Source organism: Plectropomus leopardus, chromosome 16, assembly GCF_026936395.1.
Source record: "Plectropomus leopardus strain MGB_pleo_1.0 chromosome 16, ASM2693639v1, whole genome shotgun sequence".
Classification (NCBI taxonomy): Eukaryota; Metazoa; Chordata; class Actinopteri; order Perciformes; family Serranidae; genus Plectropomus; species Plectropomus leopardus.
The window spans coordinates 9956177-9976581 of NC_142191.1; the positions used below are offsets into that span (position 1 = coordinate 9956177).

A 20405-nucleotide genomic window follows, 5' to 3' on the forward strand; every position below is an offset into this window, starting at 1 on the left:
TGAAAGTGAAAGAGGACTTTTATTTTGATAAAATTAAAGACAATCATACAATAAATTGTTTCAGAAAATTCCCCAAAATGCAACTGCTGCTCCAAATGTTATGGCAGATGACCTCCAAACCTCATGCTTCATATGTCATATTTCCTCTTAAGATTGATACCATCAGATGTGCACCATAATGTCATCCAGACGTTTGCGTTTCAGGTCAGGCACTGTGGCATCAGAGGCAGGATAACCTACAGGAAGTAACATCAACAGCTTCTCATTGGCTGGTCGTTTGAGGAGGAGCCTGAGCTGGGGGCCGCAGTTTAGGGGTGTTGATGTGACCGTGACGAGACCCACGTTCTGATTAGCAAACAGACAGAAAGAACAGACCTTCAGCTCATTAACAGACATGGAAAGTAGTAGTTTATCCTTAAATGTACACGCATCTCAATGAGGATCCATAAAGCTCTATATACACGCTTAACTCCATCTTACATACTTGTTTAAATGGCATTTAAGACAAAGAAAATAAGGATTGACGCTTCTTAATTTCCAAATGTGATGTTATCTTTACCTGTAATGCAGCCAGCAGGATTCCAGATGATATGGAGACACTTATTTCATTATAGTAATGTGTCCTTTTCTTGCCATTTGGGAGAATCCCATAAGTTTGTTTGAAGATGAGGACCAGGTATGGAGCAACATCCAGGTACTCCTTGATCCAGTTTGTCCTGCAAGGGGAAGGAAGTTGTGAGAAATGGGACATGCATGAAACTAGACATTTAGATTTCACATTTGATGTAAAAGGACTTACAATCATTTGGCCTCACGCAGCAACATTCTCCTAAATTTCTCTTATATTTTCTCTTAAATTTATGGTAAGAGAAAATATAAAATTAGTCAACTCCAGATGCACCAAACATTCTTAACCATCCAAATCTGCTATTATGAGGCCCATTGTGTATTAGGCTTAAATGTATGGGTGCTCACTTTAATTTGGCCAAATCATGGACCCACTTGTCCCCCATCCTCTGACGGTAGTTGACCTCTTCCTCTTCTTCCACTATCAGTCTGATCTTGTGCTTCGTCTCTGCGTCTGAAACCACGACAAACGTCCAGGGCTCGGTGTGCGCTCCACTTGGGGCCGTACCTGTCCAGAGCAAGAAGAGAATTAGAAATACCAAAACATTTTATGTGGCATCAAGACCCTTTTTTCAATTTTGGTCTGTTCTTGCTCTTTAAATGTGCACGTGCCTGCTGTGCGAATTACATTATCGATGACTTCTCGTGGGACCGGCTCTGGGCTGATGAATCGGACAGTCCTCCGCCGGTTCATCAGGGTGTACAAATCCTTGGATCTCTGCAGCATCGTCTCCTCAGAGTAACGTGGTGGTGAGTAGGGCACATGTAGAAGGTCTTCTTCTTCATTGCTGTCCACCCAATCACCATCCTCTAAAAGGACGACACACAAAAAGCGAGACAAGTCAGCAGCTTCGAATATGAACATTTAAAACTGTAAGATGTAAATAAGGGCATTGGCAAAATTAGTACTACTATTTTTGGATTCATGAGGCCTGAGTAAATTGGCTAGATCTCTTCCAAAAAATACCAAAGGAGGCAATGACTAATGAGCCACAAGAAATGGTCCCAAAATTTGCAAGAGATGAATAAAACTTTACTAGAAAATAAAATAATAAATAAAAATAATAAAAAATAATAATAATTAAAAAAAAAAAAAAGAAAGTGCTAAAAATAAAATGGAATATACTTTTTAGCATAATTTTAAATATCTAATTATCAGAACTATGAATATAGCTTTCTGGACATTTTTCTCTATTTTTTTAATTAAAAATTAAAACCTTCTCGCAGCTCATTTTAAGTCAGTTTCTTGTAACCTTTTACTAATTTTTTTGCCAAGTTGCTCATTGCCCTTTTCTGATGTTTCTGAAGAAATTAAACCAGTTGTCTCAGGTCCTAGAAATGTAAACATTTGTGAAAGGTGCCCACAAAACTGATGTCGATCCAGGTCTAAAAGGGTTAATCACAAACACAACAAAAATATGCATCATGTTCAGTAAAATTACAGGTTTTGCTATAGGGCTTCTCTACAAGGCTTTTTTTCTTTTACCCATGTTGCCCTGTGGGTAATCCAGGTTGTTTCTTGAAGGGACAGTTTACGCTGAAATCAAGGAGGCTGGGACTCGCTGTTTGACCATAAAGGTTTGACAAGTAATTCTCAGGGGGCTATCCATTACTCTGACGGGTAGATGTTTGTGCCAAAATAGTCATGTATTAAGAGACCAAACTAGTGTCATTTGGGGCGTTTTGCTCTGCTGCTCTTAAGCTGCCAGTCTCACACACACACACACACACACCTGACTGTCTCCAGCACTTAAGTTCTGCGGCACTGTTAACTGTACAGGACAACAACTGATCCACAAAACTATCACTTGCTGCCGTCAAGAGAGCTTTCTGATCTCACGTTTTTGTTTCTGTGACTTTCAAAAGACCAGAAAACAGCTGTGTGCCAGCCAACCCTGGTCTCCCCTAGAAAAAACTCAAGTAGCTCCAAAATTGCAATTAGTTACAGTTCACCACTGGTTATATCATTTTTCATTTAAAAAAAATAATAATTTTATTGTGCAATACAAGCGATCAACAAGAAGACACATATGACATGGGGAATCCCAGAAAAAAATACCAGAAAGACAAACAATACCAACAACAGAGGTTGGAGACATAATGTTCAGCTCTTACCGTCCTCTTTTGCTGTGTTTTCTGTATCGTCCTGTAAGTCCTGGTCCACCCATGGTCTAAAGTCAGTTTTTGATGCCCCTGCAGTTTTTCCCGGGGGGGTCAAGGTGGTCTCCATTTCCCGTGACCTCACCAGCAGCATGAAGCCTATCACCAGACACAGGACCACCGCCAGGACAGGCGTGAGGACGGACAGGAGAGCCATGACTGCCAGAGGGGAGAGAAGAGGATACAGCCCCTGAGCTGAGTGCAGACTGGAGGTTATGAAACACTTCTACTGTTATCTGAAGCCGATGTGCTGAGTCAGAGTTACCTTTGTGAGAAATGTGCTCTCAGTTTGAAGTTCTGCTGCCCACTGTGACGGGCTGCTGGTCTTCTGTGTGGAGAAATCAGAGCATGATCAGCATTACTTAGTGTTCCACCTTTTCCTGTGTCAAGCCTTCAGTGGGTTAGTATATATTGTCTAATGTTCAAAGTTCAAAGTTTAGCTGTACTTACTTCTATGTTTCATTTGTAACTTTCTAGAAAGACTACATCATGCAAATAGAGCTCTAACTGGCAGAGTGGAAATATGTGTGTATATGTTTGTTATTGATATTTTATGTTATTTAAGCAAATATTACTTTCTCACAAAGAGAAAGAAACTCTGCTTCTGGCAGGTGTGTTGTACAGTCCATTCAGAAATATTCAAACCACTTTACTTTTTTTTTTTCAGATGTTGCTATTTTGCAGCCTTATTCTAAAACTGTCAGAATATTTTTTTCCCTCATCAACGACAGTCAATACCATGTAATGACAAAGTGAACACATAATTTTAGAATTTTTTATTAATAATGAATAAATGAAATATCACATTTTGTTTTCTCATTTGTTCCTGTTTTTTAAGAATTATAATAACAACAATACTACTACTACTACTACTAATAATAATAATAATAATAATTGGGGGGCACCTAGCTTGCCTAGGGCCCTGAATGTGTTGAATCCAGCTCTGGGTGCTTCCTAACTCCTTCCATTCAAGAACCATAGAGGCAACCCTGCTCTGGGGAACCTTCAATGCAGCATTTTTTTTGGATAGCCTTCCCCAAATTTGTGACACAATCTCCTCTGGCCTCATGGCTTGATTTTCACTCTGAAATGTATTGCCAGACTCATATAGACAAGTGTGTGAGTTTCCATGTCATAGCAAACTGTCTGAACACCTGTGTCAATGAGATATTTTGTTTTTATAAATTTTAGAAATGCATAATATTGGATTTTTAGCTGATATCTAATATGCCCATATATAACAACTCATTTGGCCAGTAACTGATGCCGATATTGACATTTGCCAATATTTACTCTTCAGTTCCCCACATAATTTCAGTGATCATCAAGTTTCTTCTGTAGTGGAATTAACATTATACTATGAATACTCTTATTGTGATGGTCCACCAGCAGATGGAGACATAAAATACAATGTTTTTCAATGTATGTAACATTCATTCATTGTGCAAAATAAGAACAATATTGTTGTTTTTTACATGTTCACTTTATTAAAAAAAAAAAACCAACTAATATTGGTTTGTCACATCTACAGAAATCAGCATGTTGGCCGATACCCATTTTCATTTTGAAGCCAATACTGATGACATGCTGAAAATTGCAAAAATCCTTATATTTTGTTTTGCTTTGTCATTTTGGGATATTGAGCGCAAATTAAAAAGGGGAATAAATTAAATTAATTCAGTATAAGGCTGCAATTTAAAATGAGAAAAAAAGTGAAGGGTTCTGAAAACTTTCTGGATGCACTGCATACACATAGAAGCAGGTGTGCATGGACTTTAAACCTGGATTAGCATACATTATATAAACAGAAAACTGTAACGTGATTAAAATTGTACCAGCATGTTTTATAGTATGTACAGTAAATAAATACTGTATTCATATGATCAAGCTCATGTTGATTTTTCATTTAGGATTTATGAAATAAAAAACATGTTCTCCATATGACAACAGGTGGCGCAAAGACCTCTCCCCATGTGCCAGGCTCAAATTTTTGGCCTCAAAATAGTCTCATGTGAAATCATACAAGTGATCCAGTCCAGGTGCATGTCAGCTTTTTTTTTTTTTTTTTTTTTTTTACACATATGTGAATCACAGAAACATACTCCATAGATGTAGTTTAGTGAGTGAATACTAACACAAGGTGGCAGAAGAGCTTGGCTAGAAATGGGGGAAACCCTCAGCTGAAGCTTCCCAGCATTTGCTTGCTCTCCAGCGCGCGCGCTGGTGCACAGACGGGCACCATTGAGGGAATTTGGCTGCAAAAAATATCCACATTAAGAAATAATTTGATCTCATTTCACTCTTTAAAGGTGTTTTTACCTTCTAAAGCAAACTTGAGAACCTGCTAATAGCGTCTTTTGGAGTAATTTCAACTCTCAATAACCTGCACATTTTGACAAAAGATGCCAACAATAGTGGTCGTGTCCTCTCGTGTTTTAAAAATATTACTTGAAAGTCCCAGTATGAAAGATAGTGCTTGAAAACCAGAATCTCGCGCCACTCCTTAGAGGAAGGTTTTCTTTACAATGGAAGCACATATTTTAATTTTAATACCAGACACGCGCCTCAGATGCTCACTTCTTGCAGTGTACGCTCCGCCTCTTCGGCTGTCTCCGGCGCTGCGCTTTAAATAGCAGCTGTTTAAAAGCTCCTCACCACTCTCCTGTCTGCTGTGCAGCTCGCAGTCTCCCTTCAGCACAGCAGCCCCCATTCACACATTTTCTGAGATAATTTAGCCTTCGCTTGCTGCTTTCCAATGTCGGCCGCCAGCACCGAGACGAGCGCCCCGCTGCCCACCGCCGGCAGCCGTGTCTTCTTCCAAGGTGCGCCCGGAGTTGGCTGCGTGGGCTCCGGCCCCATCACCGGCTCGGACGACCCGGTCCAGAAGAAACAGGGCAAAGTGACGGTCAAGTATGACAGGAAAGAGCTGCGGAAAAGACTCGTGCTGGAGGAGTGGATCATCGAGCAGCTCAGCGAGTTGTATGACTGTGAGGTGAGTGGGGCATTAAATCACAGGCGGTTAGTGCGCGCACTTGGAACCGACATCTACAAAACCATATGCGCTTTTTTTGGAGACAGGTGGACAGAGAGACGCGCCTGCTCTACCAATTTGATGTATTTAAGGCTTAAATAAAACCTGATATCAGTAGACACATTTTTGTTCAATGCATGCTCTGTTTGACCGACTTGCTGTCTGCCTTGAATCGGATGATCTGCATCAGCCAGAGCTGCATCTCATGTGTCGATGCTCTGATGTGTCTTTGCAAAGGCGTCTGAATAATGCACCCACATTTACAGCCACCCCTAACACTCTCCATTAAACATCCAGTGTCTTTGGGTTTATTGGTGGCTCTTTGTCCTTTGCAGCACTGATACCTGCTGAGGCGAGAACAGCAGGCGACACAAAAGCTGTCTGGTTTCATAATGTGTCTCTTCACACTCTGACTTTGACACAATGTATTGTCTCCTCACTGTCTCTGAGGGGGAATTAAGTGGAGAATGAGGAGGGGAGTGAGTGAGAAACCGCACGGTTGCGCGTTTTACGCACCTTGGTCTTTATGGATTGTGTGCATTCTCCGATTTAGAACTGCATTTTGCGATCGTGTTATTGACTGCAGCTGGTGTTAATTTCTAAATTTGGTCGTCCTCGAGAGCAAAAGCCATTTTAAGAGGGCATTTCTGTTTGTGTGGATCGACGCTCTACGTGTTGGAATTAATTCCTCCGTCGTTTCCGAGCCACATTTCTGACCTTTTAAACCCTCTTCACCTTTCGAGTGGGATGATCTGTCGCCAGACGATATTGACAGCCCCATTATGCTGCGCTCTCACGTCCACAAGTCGCATTCTTTAACATTTAAAGGGGGATGAGCGCCGTGGGGGTTTGTGTGCGTGCAGCTCTGTGTGTGTGGATAGAGAGAGATAGAGAGATGGGGGTGCAGAAAGAGAGAGATGCTATAGGTGATTTGTAAGTGCCCAACAGTATGCTGCCAGAGCCAAGTTGAGGAGGGGGAGGGGGGATTGGACTGGAGGAGAGAAAAAGAAGGGCAGTGGGTTAAGGATGTGCTGATGCTGTGACTCTCTTCACCAGCCAATCGCCTCCTCTGGCTCTGACCCCCTTCCTCGCAACAGAGGGTCTTGCACAAGCGCGCACATATGCACCCACACGCGCGCGCGCCCCCACACACGCACGCAAACACACACACACACACACACACACACACACACACACACACACTGCAGGCATACAATTAAGTCTGTCACCTCGGAGTCAGCCAATCAGAGATGAAACAGGCGGTGTGAGCATGCATCCACACGTGCCTGCTGCACACAGACAACAGTGTGGGGATGCATTTAATTTAATTCACATTTTGAGTTCTATTCAAATAGCTTTATTAGCATAAACTATATATATATATATATATATATATATATATATATATATATATATATATATATATATATATATACACATATACATACATACACATATACATACATACATACATATAAACAAAAACAATTAACAAAAATGTATTACTTCAAAATCAACAATTAGGTAAAGTAAAAGTAAAGTAAGACTAATAAAATGCTGTGTGTGAATTGTGAGGAGATGAACTCCAGTTGTTATGTGTTGTGACTGTGTCTCTTTGGCTGTGACATACACTACAGTATCTTGCCGTTTCTATAGCACAGACATTATTTTCTCCAAATATATGCATTTTAAATTTTGTTCTAATATCGTCATGTGTGCTACATTGTAGCAGGAAATGTTGCTGTCTCCACCTGTCTCTGTGGACAGAGCTGATACAACCTGTCTTCTCTACAGACAGCAAGGTCTGCCTATGTTGACCAGTCTCTGGCCAGGCTGTGATCACTGAGCCTTTGCATAGTGTCTGTCTCAGTTTCTGGTCTGTCACGGCGCTCAGATAGTTTACCACCATGGCTATGAACGTTATGCTGCATCTTTGACTATTACTGAGAGTGACTGCAGTGTGAGCGCATGTGCAAGAGGGAAACACCTGCACAAATCACAGCAGGACACTGAATGTCAACATCAAAGCATTGTGGTCTGTGCCAGTACTCTGTCTGCTGACAGAGGATTGCAATGCAAATTTTTCCTCCCCATACTGAAGGCAAACAGACTGTCTGCATGTGTGCAAAACCATCTACTGAAACATCACCAAGAGTGAATCTTTTCAGAGCCATCTCCCTAAGCTGCTGTTTTTTTAAAATTTGTTTTTACGGCTGTCATCTTGTTTGCAAGCTTCCTCGTCTCTTTATGGTCCTGCTGTGGTTCTCACTTAAGTTGAAAAGAGCTGCATAGCCCTGTCTGAGTGTGGAGTGGTTTACATTTCAAAGCCGGATGAGCCCTAGGCTGCGTGTCAGTCTGCCGTCAGCAGGTGTGCTTGATCTACAAGTCGTATGATGCCCCCCCTCCCCCCTCCGCGCATCCACTGATCTATTTGATGTTTCGATGAGGGCTGGAGTGCATCGACCCAGCGTACACCTCAGAGAGTCACATCTTGGTCATGCAACATTTGCCTTTCTCTTCCAATGGATGTTTGCCTGTGATTTGTTTAATGCAAATGTATATCAGGCTCAAGACACTCTCGTAGATTGCAGTGGTTTACTTTCAGTCTCTCTCAGTTTTCAGAAGAAGATGTTTGCAATGCACGTTTCCTTGAATGCATTACATTTGTATGTTAATATGTATCATATCAGCGTTTCTAAAGTGATGTATATGAGTTGACTTTCTCATTAGGAGGTGGAGTGACAGTGGATGGCATGTCACCTCAGCAAGACGCCTGCCAAGCTGTAGACCATTGTTCAAGACCAACAAATAACAAAACTAGTTGTTTTTTTAGGCAGTCATTGCTGTATTTCCAGCTGCTTGTTAACAACCAAAAGTGGATGTTTTTCAATGACCCATCGTTGTTTTTACACTGAGAACTGCACAAGTAAAGAAAATGTTTTTAACGCGACATCTCTGTTTCCTGCCATGATATTGCCACAAAAAGGGGCTGTTTTTACTGAGACGCTGCTTTTCCTGCAGTGATAGTGCTGCAAAAATGAGTTGTTTCTTCTGGTGATAACACTGCTTTTTCTGTCGGGATAGTGCCATGAAAAATGTCTGTTTTTTTACTGAGACATGATTATGTTTTCTGTTGTGATAGTACCAAGAAAAGCGGTTGTTTTGACATCCCTGCATTTCCACAAAGAGCATTCTTTTAAACTGAGACATTGCTGTGGTTTCTGACAGCATAGTGTCACAAAAAGCAATTGTTTAACATGTCGCTGTTTTTTCTGCAGCAATAGTGCCATGAAAAGTGGTTGTTTTTTCTGATGCTATCGCTGCTTTTCCTTCAGGGATAGTGCCACAGAAAATGCATTTTTTTAGGGATTTTTTTTGAGACATTGCTGCATTTTCTGCAAGGATTGTGCTATAAAAAAGCGGAGGTTTTTTACCAATACACTGATGGCTTTTCACATCAGATAATGCCACCAACACCGTTTTCTCTAGTCCCAAACATGATCTATTCCTAACTACGCGTGTTTTTCGTATCTTAACCTAGCCACAGGCCAACCACAGCATTGTGGAAACATTACCTTTCAACGTAACCACTACATAATAACAAATAAATAATTTGTACATATCCACAGTTTGCAGTGCAATTGCATTTTTTCCTCAAAATGGGGTTGTTTTTGCTGCTGTCTTTTATTTCATTTTTGCAAAATTGCTGTTGATAAAGACCCCACTCTCTTGTCTACAGGCATCTCTTTTACCCGACTTCAATCCAGATTTCAGTGTAGATATTCCCAGCAGCATGACACCTCTTCATAATATGTCTTTCACACAGCAAATGGGATAATATCACATGATAATCCCCTGGCTCAGTGTGATATCATGCCGGCTGCAGCAGTAAGTGCAATGTGGACTGGTGGTAGAAAGACATGGAAGCTGGCAGCATTTCAGAGGACAGGAGGTAATGAATCCACTACATCATTATTTTGACACGTTGGTGCATTGTTAAGGCTCACTTTCATCTGTCTGTTCATCCATGAATAGATGCATGATGACAGTGTTTGAGCAGGTGTACTTTTACTGCTTTAATGATGATGTTTGGTCACATGACTGTAAACAGGAAGTCACACTCCCTTAATGCCTGTTAAAACCTCCATGTTCAGACCTAAGATGGACACAGGTGTGCAGTTTATTTGTGTTGAGTGATAGAGGGAGGGAGAGACTGCTGATTTGGCGGCGCTGGTCTGGCTTAAAGGTCAGCTTCTGTATCAGTTTCATAAGAAAACCTGATACTAGAGAGCATCACAGAGTGTGTTTGTGTGGGGGTGGTGGCTGTGTGCTGATGCTGAAGATAATGGTGTGCAGAGAGTTAACTCAAATTAAATTGGATTTTGTTTTCAATACCAGGCAGATAACAATATCTGTTACCAAAAATATATCTCAGGTCGTAGGCTGAAAAAACAGGACAAGCAAAGACCCAAAGTATTCTTTCACAATAAGTCAGATATGCTTATCGGTTGCTAAGAGTTGGGGCACTGTCACACATGCATGAAATCAACAATTAACAAATATTCCCCTCTCCCTGTCACTTCCATTTATTGCGAGCAGTTGGGCAAATAAAACATTTACTTCCAGTGGCAAAGCATATTAACACAAGTTCAAATTTGGTGAAGAAGTATGTGTGGATGAGACATTAATTGTTGTTTAACCAGCCAGTATTGTACGATATTAGCCATGAAAAATGTAAACTGCTTCAACATGAGAGATGCCGACTAGCTGGCACTGAGTCGAGAGGCAGAAACAAAAGAAAATGGTTTAGGTGCCAATAACATTAAATTGCATCTGTTTATTAGCAAGCTTGCCTTCTGTGTCTGTTGCATCAGGCAATGTCAACAATTAGCATGAATATCACATCAGCAGACAATATTCAGTCACCTGCAATTCTTGCCCCTAGATGAGAAGACTTGTACCACTGTCATGTCTGTGCTAGATATGAAGCTACAGATAGCAGCTAGTTAGCTTAGCTTAGCATAAAGACAAACAGGGAACCCCCTAGCCTGGCTCTATCCATTGGCACTTTAGAGAACCCCAGTATTAAGTCCTAAAACCTGGAAATGAATTAGCATTTTAGCATCTCTAGTTCCCTTGTCTGTTTTTAAGTGGGATTTTGGTTAAATGCCTGAAATAAGGTTGGTGATTAACACTAGCTTATGAAACTTTCATGTTTTGTTTATTGATATGAACTATGTCAATAAACACCCCACTGGTGGATTTTGAAACTTTTATGTATCTTATAAAATGAAAAGCTGCAAAGCTGTGTCAAATGTGGCTTTACAGTTTAGTTGTGTTGGCGACGCTGAAGTCATGTAATTATTGTGTAGTTTATAGCCTAATGTTAGCTTTTTACCTCTGGAGATTGCATCTAGGCTTAAAAAATCCTACACTTGGGTGCTCATTTGTGAAGATTATCTTGCTGAACAAAATGTGTAAGTAACATTTGTTCACCACAAAGCTTATTTTCTACACTAATCCAAAATCCAATGGAAAAATCCCATAGGCTTTTAGAAGAGGGAACCTGGGCGATGCTGACTTCCACTTCAGCCTCCCTTTTTTCCCTCTTTCTTTGTCTTATTGTCTTTCAATGTAAATATTTTTGTCCAACTTTGGTTTTAATTTGCTCCGAGCATCTGCATCTATCTTCCTCTCTCTCTCCTTTTCTGGGTGAAAGGATAACAGAAGGTGAGTTCTGTCAGAGATGGATTCCCCTCTGCTCTCCTGGGATTTGTTGCCTCTGTTCATTCTACTGTTCAAAGGACAGAGAGGAGAGACGAGAAAGAGGAGAGAACAGAGAGAAGGGGTGCAGAGAGAAAAAGAAAAAAGAGAGAGGAGAGAAAAGCCAAGGACCCGAGTGCTCCCAGTACAGCTATTAATACAGTGGATGCCTGGACCAGAGCAGCTTATTGTCTCCTTTTCATTTTTTGCTTTGTTGTTGTCTGACAAAGCTATTGCTCACAATTGCATTACACTATAATAAGCTGCTGTAGTGTTTTCTCTTTCCAACCACTTTACACCCAGTACTTCTGACTGGTTGTGTTTTGGTTAGCCCTGTTTAAAATTACATTATATTACATCTTACCCTAACCTTAACCAAAGTTTTTTCCTTTTATTTGCATAAACCTAAGACTGGAGTCTGGATGCTAACACAGGATTCCGGTGTCATAGATCTGTGCTTGGTGTGTCCCAATTTATCTAGTCAACCACCTCCCTGTAAATCCAGCGGGGTATATAAAGGTCGCGTTTCAGTAACTCCAATAAAGTATTGTGTCTGAACATCATCAACACAGCAATTATGTTGTCACACCACAACATAATTTTGAATGCAATCTCGTAATATACAAACATAATTTTAAAGAGATAGGGCCCATCAAATCATAATTTAGAGTGATAATCAACATTTTTGCACAAATAACAGCTTTGACACTATCCATAACTGATGTAACATAGCAGTGACCCTTTGAAACCAAATTGGTTTGATTTCTTTGTAAAACATGAGGGGCAAAAGGCAATGGCCAACTTATCAAAAAAAATCCAACAAACTGTAAGAAATAAGTTAAAGGTGACAAGACAAGTACCTAAAAAACAAGTTTTTTTAAAAAAAGAGGTGAGGATTATTGAAAAAAAAATCCCAAAAGGGGAAAAATGTCAAAAAAACTATTATAAGAATTATAAGAATTTTATGTTTAAAATTATGTTACATACAGAAATATAAAACAAATAGATATATATTTTGCAGCTTTTTTTTAGTTCATTTTCCTGTTTGTTTGTTTTTTAACCTTTTTGTCTTTGCTTATTTTCAGATAATATTTAAATATTTCCTTTCAAATGTTTTGCTATTTTTTTGGCCATTTCTTGTTAAGTTGCTAATTGCCTTCTCTCCATGTTGTTGAAAGACATCAAACCAGTTTGCTCAGGTTTCAAAGGGCTAATGCTGAGGTCAAGTCTGGGTGATAAAAAGGCAGAATGTGTCAGAGCGGTGATGTCCGTCTGAGAGCGCCTCAACACAATCAATGAAAACTGTTGAGAAAGGCACTTCACTCTGTGTGTGTGTGAGAGAGAGAGAATAACGAAAACTGATAGAGCGGTAAATCTGACTCTGCAGTTTCACGTGTGTGTTGTTGGGGTGCATGGTGCAGAATGAGGGGAGAGAAACTCGGTGATGCCCTACTTTTTTCATGGCTCTGCGTCAACAGAACCCCACTCAATGAAGCTCATTCATGTGTACGAGCACAGACACTGCCGACATACAGCGCTCTGCCCCTCCGGCCTTGTGTGTGGGTTTGTGTCTATGGGTTTGTATAGATGTGTGTGATAGAGGCCCTACATGCTCTTTTGGGTTGATGATATTCCGCTGTTCTTTGACAGATATGGGATGGCGAGGGGTCAAGGGTATTTTTCCATGAATGAATGAGCATGAGCCCAATTGCAACACACACACATACTGTAGGTCAGTGTACATGTTTGGACCAAATGGAGCAAAAGGAAACAGAGCATCTTCTCGTGGATAACTGCTATGTCTGCTGCTCTCTTTCTTTCTTGATAATCACCAGGATATAGGGGGTTGGTTAATGCTAATGCATAAAAGGGCTGTCTCAAGGCGCTGTGTGCCGTGGACAAAGAAATGTGGGTTTTGTTGCTGACATAAACACTGACTTCTAGGTACAAAAAGAACATCTTCATCTCTTTCTGTCCATATCATTACCCCCCCACTTTCCCTGTGACCTTGTCAATAACATCCCCCTTTTCTCGCCTTTCATGCTTTTCTTGCTGGAGGGAGGCTGGCCGGGTATCATGTGAACCTCACTGGGCAGCAGACGAGTAAACAGTGCAATTTAAGCCAAGTTATTAGCAACGTTCAATAGATTTAGGAAAAGCATACTAGGGATAACACACACATATTGACACACAAAGGCATTGTGTTACCATTAAAGTAATACTTTACCCCCAAATGATCAGTGGAATTTCAATTAGTCACTGCATATTATTTGCAGTGAATTTGTTGAGGAAATGTTTTTCTCACATACCTCAGATGAACGTAGAATCCAAAAATGGAGTAAATTCTTGATGAATTATTGTAAAGAGGGTTTGCAACAGCAAAATTATATTTAAAAAAAAAAGTCTCTTTGCAAAAACATCTTGTGCATTATAATCCATGTGTCATTCATCCGGTCGTATGCTCAGTACTTCACAAACAGACAGACCTTTCTGATGGGGAACTGAACATAAATTAGCACCTATCAGTAGGGGAGCTGCTGGTCTACAACTGCCTCAGTTGGGTGGTTGTTTGTGTTGGTGCTTGACTTTGGTGAATCCAAACTAACACTGTGGTCTGGCCTTGAAGTAAGCATGAATAATTTTCAATAATTGGGAAGCATTGAGCATATGACTGGATAAACGAGACTTGGATTATACTGCAAAATGTATGTGAGGGTTTGTAAATAGATGATTTCATATAGTTTTACCGTTGTTAAACCGCTGTGACTTCAATTTATTAAGAGCAGTCTCGGCTCTATTATTCGTTCTTCAGTAGAGGCATGCAAGAAAAAAGGTTTTCTTCACAAATTCAATTTAAAATGGGTTGAGTAACTAATATAGAAATAATCATTTGAGGGGTGAAATATTCCTTTAAGTTTACTGGCTGTACGATATGTACACATACAGTAGATAATATTGATGATCGAGGTTTCTGTTATGCTGAAGTGTATAAATATAGTGTTCTTATTATTTTCCCCTTTATGAAGCCATTAATGTGTGAATCCATCACCTCTGACAGTTGATGGATGTGATTCAATTCAGTGATCAATTGAAGACGTCTCACTCTGACTGATGACAGGAAGTGAGCTAAGCTCAATTACCTCATTATTTTTGAAAATGGTGGCTCCCTGTCACAGCTCTGAGTCTATTTATAATCATCTGAAGGTCAAATTTGTTCAAAAAGAGAAGGAAGCAAGAGGGAAAGGGTGGGAATTAAACAGAAAAGGAGGAAGAAAAAATACATGAATGTGTTATAAACATGGATTCAGAATGGCAACTATTAATTTAATTACAGCCAGGCTGACAGATCCTCCCACTGGGAGATTTAGTCAGTCAATTGGATGTTTGTTTAAATGGGTGACCCTGATGTGTTTATGGATCTGGCGGGGAAGGTCATTGTTGTGTTTCGCTATCTGTGCTTGGGATGGGAGAGCAGGCGTTTATCTTGCTGCTATTGAAACTGCATGTCCAAAAATAAACCCTCGCTTAGTGTCTGAGCACGTGTTGACACATTTCACGTAGCACCTGCAGACACATGCATCTGCTGCTAAACAAATCAGAGGTGCTGACATGAAGGCCTTTTAGCGACCAGCTGTTGAAACAGTTTTAAACAGCAGAAAGGTGTCAAATATCTCAAAAGCAAAAGCGAGCATGAAGGTTACAATGTGTATGTTCCCCCTTTTTTTCATCTCTCTACATGCTTCATCCACCTGTCACTCTTTACACTTCTCATCCTCTCTCTCGACTCAACTTCCGACCCACAGGGACACCCACCCACCTGCGTTTTTATCTCCTCCACCGCCTCCTCCCTATTATTCTCCCTTGAGTGTTTTGTTCTGCTGCCATCCCGAGGCCCACATACGTGTAGATTGGCCATTTTATGTCAGTAGTTGACAGTGTTAATCACATTTGACCTCCAAGTGAACAAAAAAGATTTAATAGCAACATAGGTAGTGTGATAACCTCACCTAGAATAATGTCACCACAGAACACAGTGCTGAATATTATTACCCCAAAATGCAATAAAATTATGAAAAAATGCTGAAATGAGCAAGTTCTCGGTGTGATTTTCCATTTTTACCATTCATAACTTTTCTCTTTCCTTCCTGCTCTACATGGTTTCCAGAAAGTGCAAAATTCAGGGCTGAAAAACACTTCTAACAGGGAGGTGCATAAAACTTGCAGTTCTTCTAACAGCCACTAGAGGCTGGATCCAAGAGTCAATCAATCCCCATAGACCTCAATGTGAAAATGTCCAACTTTACGACAGAAATAAACATGTTTACAGCCTGGTGCAAAAAATGGTTTTAATCTCTTTAGCTATTTAGCTATGTTAATGCAAAATGTACATTTAAACTCACCCGTTTGACTAAAAGGTACACATAATTAAAAACCTGGCTACTTAAAGTGATAAGTGGATGCTGTCCATTGACAAGCCTAAAATGTTGGTTAGGTAATGTAACAATGGCATAACACCAGATTCTCAGAGTATGAGTGTAGCTGCTGCTGTCACTATTTCACTGTGTTTTAGGATCATGAAAGTTGATTGTAATGTTTTGGTTGCCTAACAAATTCTTGTTCAGCATTTGTTTGTAGCCTAAAAGATGCCCTAAGGAGTTGGATATTCAGTTATTCCAGTGTGTAAATTCTGTTTAATGGTTTTTAGACTGTTTTCGCTATCAAAAATTAGCATTAGCATTATTACAGTTAACCAGGCCCCCAGAAATGCATCTCTGTCTTGCTTCTAATTTTACCTGCTCACTGCTCACAATATTGCTATGAAAAAATTCCCCGTGTCTCAAAAAGTACTTTCCCCATATACCACCTCTGTAGAAGAGACATCTGTAAAACTGTTGACACCTCAACTACAAGGTCAATTATGAATCTTTCTGGTATGATTTTTTGAGCCACCATAATTTTATATTTGCATAACGTCCCTCATACCGAGAAAAGCAATTTAAAAATCTATTACATCATCACAATGTAAAGTTCATGAGCTGAGTGGGCGGGGACAGCTACAGAAATACTAATGCACATATTTAGTTGGCCACAGACCCTGGAAATAAACCCTGAAGCTAGAGACCTTTTTTGATGTATGTGCCTGGCAAGCAATTCCATTGCACTAAATAAGCCCCACCCTGGCACCTGCTATCTAGTTATTATTATTCATCTATAAATTAAAGACAGACTGTGAATTCACCCTCTCAATTAAATTTGCCCACTTCTGGCCAGATGAGCATGGCCAAAATCAGTGGTGGAAGAAGTATTCAGAAGAAGTAGAAGAAGTATTCCTTCACTTTAGTAAAAGTGCAAACACCACCCTGTGAAAATACTCTGTTACAAGTAAAAGTTGTGCATCAAAAATGTTACTGAACTACAAGTAAGCAAGTGCAATCAGGAAAATGAACTTAAAGTATTAAAAATAAAGGTAGACAATGCAGACAAATATTTAAAAACCTCAAAATTATAAAAGAATATATATATATATATATATATATATATATATATATATATATATATATATATATATATATAAATTATCAAAATGATTAAAAACATTTTTTTTTAAAACACCCCCAAGACTCTAAAATAGAAATGGCACACCCCAAAACTCTGCATTATATATAAAGAGGAAAAAGACTTAAATGTTAATCAAAATAGTTGGCAATTATTTGACAATGTAATTGTTTCAGCTGTACTTGTGTTAAGTGTTTGGTGATTTAATTAATAACAAAACATCATCTTTTATAAGCTTTCCTTATTTATTTAGGCAAAAATCTTCATTTGTAAAGTAACGAGTAACTAAAGTTGTCAGATAAATGTACTTAAGTAAAAAAGTATAAGATTTCCCTCTTAATTGAGTAAAAGTATGTAGTAAGTGGCATGAAAAAAACCAAACTCAAGTGAAGTAAAAGTACCTCAAATTCATACTGAAGTAGAGTACTTGAGTAAATGTACTTTGTTACACCGGCCATAATGCCGAGCTCAGCATTTCAAAAGAGTACCCCACAAACCATTAGCTGACTTTGCGATGGCAACGTCCATTTTTTTTAATGAAATCTTTAGGTTTCCCACTATATTAACCCTGTATGCTGCTTATGGGCTTAGCTGTGATACTACAATGCTGTCATGGTGCTTTAAGATGTTTTTACAAACCTCAGGGAGGTAGATCAGTCTGCCCGCGGCACAGAAGAGAAAATAGAGATGGATAGGGTGAAAAATAAAATGATCCGGAAAGAACAAAATGTCTGCAGGTTATTAATGTGAATAATAGGTTTTACAGTGGTTGAATCCCAAGACATAATTGTATGAGAAAAAAAATCTTAAGGTAGCAAGTGCAATTGGCTATGGTCAAGTGACATGGTCATGCCAGTTTGCAAAAAAAGGAAAGCCCCTGAGACGCTGAAAGGAAAGAGATGCAGATTTTTCACACTCACACACTGACTTTCTTGTCTTCCTATGACATCCCCTCCCATTCCCAAGATGATCCAGTTAATCACTGGTTTCATTGTCGGTGAGCCGACACAATTTATAAACTGGCTGTGTACAAACACTGACTCACTCTCTGTGTGGTTGGCGCTGCGAAAAGATGCAAAAACACTGGCGTCATTCACACGTGTGTGCGAGAGGGAGACTGAGGGAAAGACGGAGAGAAGGATGATTATTGTTTTGACTTTCAAAGTAATCCGGGTGTGTTCCTGTGAGTGTGTAGTTAACTTGTATGTCAACTTTTGCATGGGATGAATGACTCTGCACATTTGACAGTGATGAATGAAATCAGAAAGCAAGCTCTCTTATTTATTAGTGTGTAAAAAAAGTACAGATTCTTGGTATATTTAAGTTGAGTTATCGCTGTTATCACTGCTCACACTCTGTCCTCACAACAAAGGGTCTTTTAATTGCCTCTGAATTTGAATAAATCCATTAATTTGACTGGCCAACGGCTTATGACCCTGGTGATATTGACATTTTAAGTCCAGTTTGGCTCGAAGCTTTGCAATGAGAGCAAAGGTCCAAAGGGGCTCAGCTGTCAATACATTAGCCTCAGGGAGGAACTGTGTGCCTGGTAAACACCATAAAATGAATCATGCTCCCCCGAATCACAAAACTGTGAAATAGAGTCACAAGACAGATGATGGCGGTTTCATGGTTGAATCCACAATAATACTGGATCTGGACTTTCAATCAGGATTTTAACCAAAGGTGGACGGGATGATTTCAGCAGTTTTGACCTTGTATAGTAATAGCATAACACAACATATAAAATCAGCAGCTGCTACAAAAGCTTCAAGGAAAAATTGTTGAAAGTGGTTGTGAGATGCCAATAAGGAGGTCTGAGAAAGTCCTCAGTTTAATGCCAGTATCATGTAAGGGTGGGAATGTGTAAGAACCTTACAATTCGACTCCAATTCAGATGATTTTGATGCAATTATAAAACATTATTATAACACATTATCAATGCATCTCAGTCCATCCAAATTTCAGATTCCTGCACGATTTATTTTTTCTTACTATGTGAGTACAAACAGCCTAAAATGAAGCAAATTTATGATTACTGTAGGTGGCAACCTCTAGTGGCCATAGTAATTACCATAGGATGACCAAGTACATGTGTCAAAGAGCAATAAAGTTTGTGGGTTGAGGAGGTCCGAGTGTTGAATTGGTCAAACAAACACAGGACTTTCACCCAGAAAATTGCTGGTTTTGTCCAAAAACCAATTGTTAACACTGAGTTATTTTAGGTTAACTATGTGCATAACGTCACGTTCTGTACATATCGAAACATGATATTTCGTATGCAATGCAATGAATACGTAACCATAATTTTTTTTCCTAAACATAACCTAATCGATAGGGACGCTACTTTCGGAAATGCTCCTGTGGGTCATATTAAAGGGTAAGAACAAACGATGTATGTAGTCGTACAGGGTGGAGGACTTGTTGGTTCTGTGGTGGGACAGCTGTAAACCCCTTGTAATCCTGGTTCTTACTTATGTCTTAGTTTGTGACTTTCCCCCCGAAAAAATGATTGGTGGTACAAGACAAGCAAGATGAGGACATGATTGGATACAAACACAAGCTGACCTGTGAGTTTGCTGATCAAAGTAATACAAGAGTGTTATCAGGGCTACTGTGGAGAGATGACATTCAGAATCAGCATTGAATGAAGACATTTACATCACAATCAGCTTCTAAAATTCACCATGCAGAATCATTGTTATTTTTGACTGAAAATCTCCTTTGAGGAATAATTCCTCCCTCCCAGTCCTCTACCACTCCCCCTCTCTGATATACAGTGTCCTCTAGAGTACAGCTGAATCAGCGTGGGAAAGAGCTTTTGCTGCAGCAGCTAACTTTATCCAGTGAAGTCACATCATCCGTGCTGTATGGTTTCAGCAAATTGTATCGCCGTGGGGGGGTGGGGCATGCACTCGAAGACAAAGAAGGGCAGGGGAAATAGTGTAGAAACACTTCTTTCTACCATTGCACCTCCTGGTCTTACTGCTGCAAGTATTTTTTTTGTTTTCCATTACTCTGAGAGACATGGAAACCTTTGTCTCTCTTTTTCTTTTGTTACTAGTCCCATCCTCAGCCTCCATTCTCCAGTGTGCAGTAGTTTCTTTCCCTCCCTCAGCTCACACAGTCTCCTAAGATGAATTCATCCCTTTGATGTGACACAGCATGGCAGTGTAGAGAGAGGAAGAAAGCTGAGCTGTGAGGTTTTTTACTGTGTTGCACAATCCTCCTCTGCCTCATCATCACAGTGACCCACTTATCTCTGCGC

General features: G+C 39.8%; 2 protein-coding genes across 4 annotated transcripts in view; one reads left to right on the forward strand and one right to left on the reverse strand.

Annotated features, from left to right (window-relative positions):
* The window catches only part of iyd (iodotyrosine deiodinase), a 48021-nt gene continuing 27616 nt past the window's right edge, over positions 1-20405 (reverse strand). The window contains exons 5-10 of one of the 3 annotated variants that reach the window (XM_088089773.1): positions 3053-3115; positions 2743-2946; positions 1240-1437; positions 976-1135; positions 560-716; positions 1-345 (exon numbers count right to left, since the gene is read on the reverse strand). In XM_088089773.1, coding sequence (XP_087945899.1) covers positions 163-345; positions 560-716; positions 976-1135; positions 1240-1437; positions 2743-2944 — 900 coding nt within the window. In that variant the 5' untranslated portion in view covers positions 2945-2946; positions 3053-3115 and the 3' untranslated portion in view covers positions 1-162. Of the gene's footprint in view, positions 346-559; positions 717-975; positions 1136-1239; positions 1438-2742; positions 3022-3052; positions 3206-20405 lie in introns of those variants that run through there. The other 2 variants (XM_042503998.2, XM_042503997.2) reach the window with 2 other exon arrangements.
* ppp1r14c (protein phosphatase 1, regulatory (inhibitor) subunit 14C) overlaps positions 5428-20405 on the forward strand; it is a 29421-nt gene continuing 14443 nt past the window's right edge. The window contains exon 1 of the mRNA XM_042503502.2: positions 5428-5779. Within this exon, the coding sequence (XP_042359436.1) occupies positions 5543-5779 (237 nt within the window). The 5' untranslated portion in view covers positions 5428-5542. The remainder of the gene's footprint in view (positions 5780-20405) is intronic.